At 36.4% G+C, this 5,391-nt stretch overlaps 1 protein-coding gene across 4 annotated transcripts in view; it reads left to right on the top strand.

Moving 5' to 3' along the window:
- Positions 1–5,391, top strand: part of LOC106870412 (otoferlin) — a 360,495-nt gene that overhangs the window by 49,627 nt on the left and 305,477 nt on the right. For all 4 annotated transcript variants that reach the window (XM_014916475.2, XM_014916474.2, XM_014916476.2 and 1 more), the window contains exons 8-10: positions 447–555; positions 1,739–2,031; positions 3,898–4,095. In XM_014916475.2, the coding sequence (XP_014771961.1) occupies positions 447–555; positions 1,739–2,031; positions 3,898–4,095 (600 nt within the window). The remainder of the gene's footprint in view (positions 1–446; positions 556–1,738; positions 2,032–3,897; positions 4,096–5,391) is intronic.

Here is a 5,391-nt window from a genome sequence, read left to right as displayed (position 1 = left end):
CAGATCAGATTGGAGCTTGGTGCAGCCTTCTGGTTCACCAGTCCTCAGTCAAATCGTCCAACCCATGCTAGCATGGAAGGCGGACATTAAATGATGATGATGATTTTTGTTAAGGTGATGAGATGGAAGAATCGTTAATATGCCAGGCAAAATGCTTAGCAGGATGTTGTCCATCGCTATGTTCTGAGTTCAAATTCCATGGAGGCCAACTTTATCTTTCATCACTTCAGGGTTGATAGAATAAATACCAGTCGAACACTGAATTCGATGTTATCACCTCACTCTCCTCCCCTGAAATTCCTAACCTTTTCTCAAGATTTGAAATCAATACATAAAACAATCAATGTCTTTGCAATACAGAGAATAAAACTATAATTTGTGTCTGTTATTACCATTCTTTTTCCCCTTTTATTCTGTTTTATTTTATTTTTATTTTTGTATTGCAGAGTGCTGGAGGGAAGAAAGATGAATACTTCTTGTTTGGTTCCATTTTAGAAGCAACGATGATAGACAAAAAAATTGGAGAAAAACCAGTTCATTTTGAAATGAGCATTGGTAAGATGGTTTTCTGAGAATAAAATGAAGAATTCTTATAAGAAATTCCTCAAAATACAACTTGTTCAGATTTAAGAATTCTTTCTTAATATATTTTCTTTTAATCTTTTACTTGTTCCAGTCATTTGACTGCGGCCATGCTGGAGCACCACTTGAAAGGTTTTAGTTAAACAAGTTGACCCCAGGGTTTATTATTTTTAAGCCTAGTACTTATTTTATCAGTCTCTTTTGCCAGATTGCTAAGTTACAGGAATGTGAACACACCAATACCATTGTCAAGTGGTGATGGGGGACAAACACAAAAATACAGACGCATACACATAAATATATACAGATATATACATACATAAATAAATATATATATATATGATGGGCTTCTTTCAGTTTTCGTTTACCAAATCCACCTGCAAGGCTTTGGTTGGCCTGAGGCTATAGTAGCAGACACTTGCCCAAGGTGCCATGTGGGTCCATATGGTTGGGAAGCAAGCTTCCTACCATACAGCCATGCCTGCACTTATTTATCATCTTTTTTTTTTAACTATGTCGTGCTTGAGAAGAAGACCCATCAAGCCAAGCAGAATCACAGTTGTGACAGATACCAGTGTCATACAAATTGGCATCCGTGCCGGTGACACATAAATGCACCCTGGTGTCATGCAAATGGCATCCACGCCGGTGGCACGTAAAAGCACCCATTACACTCTCAAACTGGTTGGCGTTAGGAAGGGCATCCAGCCGTAGAAAACCATGCCAAATCTGACTGGAGTCTGATGCAGCCTTCCACCATGCCAGCCCAGTCAAACCGTCCAACCCATACCAGCATGGACAATGGACGTTAAATGATGATTATTTTGATGATGATGATGATGATGATAAGTGGTAGTAGGCTAAGACAGCTATGATGACCATCAAACTGTAGATTTTACAGTGGGTGTGACCTTCTAGTTAAATTGCCTTACAAGATTTCAGAGCCCCACCTACCTTGAAGTTACTGGAAGAGTGCCAAAGGTATCTCCGTACCACCCACCTGTCTCAGAGGTCTTGTTAAGGGTTACAGGTACTGCTGTCCCTCTTGACAAAGTCCCAAAAAGAAAAAAAGAAAAAACTGGGGTGTCGGGGCTACAGAGTATCAAACCCTCAATGACTGTATTCCAAAAAAACCTTTATTGATCTTTGATTACAGGGAATGCTGGAAATGTTTTAGATGGTTACAACCCACCAACCAATCGAGACGGCGACAGCAGTGAAGAAACAGGGGAATCTGAAGAAGACAAATCTGTGGACCAGAACGCTGCAGCTGAAATACCACAATGGCAGAGCACGACGTCACCAATTAAGCCAGTGACCAAAGACAAAATCTACTACATAATGCCTTACTACGAAGAAAAACCGTGTGTGTACATCAAAGATTTCTTCGAAGACCACAGGCGCAGAATGTACAATAGTAATATACTCCAGAAGATAATTGTTAAATTGGTAATATTTTCTGGTCTGCTTCTTTCTTTAACTTAATCGAATGTTCCTGCTCAACCATAAATCACCATTGTCATCATCATCATCATCATCATCATCATGATAATCATCACCAGCACCAATATTACAGTCAACATCATGATCATCATTGTTAATATCATCATCATCATCATCCTCACCATTGTCATCATAACCATCATCATCACCATCATCATCACCATCATCATCATCATCATTCCATCATCATCATCATTGTTGTTGTCATCAACATTGTCACCATCATCATCATCACTATCATCATCATTCATCATCATCATTGTTGTTGTCATCAACATTGCCACCACCACCATCATTCATCATCATAATCATTGTTGTCATCGTCATCACTACCATTATCCTTTGATCATCATCATCACCATCGTCATCATCATCATCAGTGTCATCATCATCACCATCAACATCATCATCAGGATCATCATCATTGCCTCACCACCCCCATCACCACTATTTTTGCATTTGACTTACAGTTTTTCTTTATGTTAAATCCATGATTTGAAGCATATTTTTGTTCTCTCTCAGTAGGGTCATTATGCCAATAATAAACACACACACTGCTTTTATTTCACTTCTGTTATATATCTTTATATTTGTCAGTTTGCTAACATTTAATCAGTTAACTAATCGATTGTTTGATTAGCCATTCAGTGAGTTAATTAATTAATCAGCTACGTTTTGTCAAAGCCCTTTTGGTGCCGTTCTTGACCTCTTCAATGACATATCCCATATCCTCTCTTCTCCAGATCTGCTACAGGTCTGTCTGGAATAAGACCCGGAGCAGAGAGGGCATGTAATTCAAGAGGTTGTGGGTGGCAATGAAGGGACTTCAACAAACCTTTGTTCATTGATTGATTGATTAACACAACAATTAATGAAACAATCAATTAGTTAATTGGTTAAATATTAATGACTTGACTAATAAAAATAAAGAAAGGAAAGAGAACCAGTGTGTGTTTATGATTTGCATGACAAAGGCAGTTGCAGTGAGCTGGCAGAAACGTAAGCATGCCGGGCGAAATGTTCTGAGTTCAAATTCCACCAAGGTTAAGTTTGCCTTTTATCCTTTCAGGGTCAATAAATTCAGTATCAGTCAAGTACTGGGATCAGTGTAATCGATTTCCCCCTCCCCTCAAAAATTACAGGACCTGTGCTTAAATTTGAAATAATTATAGGTTTAATGATTCGACTGATATTTCACTTGCGTTTATGTTCTGAGTTCAAATCCTGCCAAGGGCAGCTTTGCCTTTTGTCCTTTTGGGGTCGATAAATTAAATCCCGATCAGGTACTAGGGTTGATATTATTGAGTTCCCCCTCCCCTCAAAAATTGCTGGACCTGTGCCAAAATTTGGAACAGTTATTGGTATAATGACCTGACTGACATTTCAGCCATTGCTTTTGTTCTGAGTTCAAATCCTGCCAAGGTCAACTTTACCTTTTTGTCCTTCTGGGGGTCAATGAAATAAGTATCAATCAGGTACTAGCGTAATTGTCATAGACTTACCCCTCCCCTCAAAAATTGCTAGCCCTGAGCCAAAATTTGAAACAACTACATTCTGAGTTCAAATTCTGTCAGGGTCAACTTAGCCCATCGTCCTTTCAAGGTCAATAAAATAAATACCGATAAAATATCGGGGTAACCAACTTCCCCCTCCCCTCAAAATATGAACGACTGGCCCTGTGACAAAATGTGAAACACTTATTGGCATAACAACCCGACTGATACACAACAAAATATATTTTTACCCTCATTAATCTTTTTCTAATTGTCTTTTTGTTTCCTTTTCCTCTTCTTCTTGTTCTTCAATATTCAGGAGAATGGTATCAACGAAGTACAAGATTTAATTAATCAAGAACTACCGTTCCCAGAGAGACGATTACGAGGTGTATTGGAAGAATTAGGTCTTGGCTGCTCCAAATATATTACATTGGTGAAAAGCTCTGGGAGTGGAGGGTCGTTTAGTAAGACCAAACTGGACAAAGAACGATACAAGCTTTTGGTCAGGGAAATAGTAAGTAAGACCATTACAGTGCAATCAAAGAATGAGACATGTCTTGGAGACCTGGTTTTTGGTCGGAATGCCTTTGATCACGGGTTCATTCAGTCAAGCTTGACTTGGTGGAAACAGTGGCAGACAGGGAGACAATCAATAATAACAATAATAATGATAATAATAATAATAACAACAACAACAATGATATTAATAAAAATAAAATAATGATGATGATAATACGAATAATAATAATAATAACAACAGCAACAATGATATTAATAAAAATAATAATAATGATGATAATAATACTGATAATAATAATAATGATAATAATATAAATAACAACAACAGTTATGATGATGATGGTGATGATAATAATAATGATAATAATAATAATAACAACAACAATGATAATAATAAAAATAATAATAATGATAATAATAATAAAAATAATAATAATGATAATAATATAAATAACAACAACAATGATGATAGTGATGATAATAATAATAATAATAATAATAATAATAATAATAATAATAATAATAATAATAATGATAATAATAATAATAATAATAATGATGATGATGATGATAATAATAATAATAATAATAATATAAATAACAATGACAACAATGACGATGATAATGGTGATGATAATGATAATAATAATAATAATAGTAGTAATAGTAGTAGTAGTAGTAGTAGTAGTAGTAGTAGTAGTAGTAGTAACAGTAGCAAGGACGTAAGTGAATATAGTTAGAATTCCTAGTTTTTGTTAGAGACTTCTTCGTTTGGTTGTTGCTGTGTGTTTTTGTTGTTGTCGTTGTTGTTGTTGTTTTAGCTTGATCAAGCAGACCAGCGATCAAAATCATTCCACCTGGTTTCAAATCTGATTAATATGAACTCCGACATAGACAAACATGTGCACGCACGCATACACCTATACAGGCATACACACATACACATGCACATACACACACAGCAAGGTTGAGTCCAGCTTTCTGTCTACTGAAGCCATTTTTTTTGTTTTTATTCAGTCATAGAATATCTAGGATTATATTATACAAAGTCTCTTCCCCTTTTGCAAAACGATAGCGGGGAATTCGAGAGAGCTGACTGCTTTATTTAGTAGCTTAAGAAGCTTGCTTCCCAGCCACATGGTTCCAGGTTCAGTCCCACTGTGTGGCACCTTGGGTAAGTGTCTCCTGCTATACCCTCGGGCTGACCAAAGCCTTGAGAGTGGATTTGGTAGACGGAAACTGAAAGAAGCCTGTCGTGTATATATATATATATATATATATATATATATAT

Source organism: Octopus bimaculoides, chromosome 23 (assembly GCF_001194135.2).
Source record: "Octopus bimaculoides isolate UCB-OBI-ISO-001 chromosome 23, ASM119413v2, whole genome shotgun sequence".
NCBI lineage: Eukaryota > Metazoa > Mollusca > Cephalopoda > Octopoda > Octopodidae > Octopus > Octopus bimaculoides.
The sequence above is the reverse complement of the archived record's forward strand: the minus strand, read 5'-3'. Positions and strand labels throughout refer to the sequence as shown.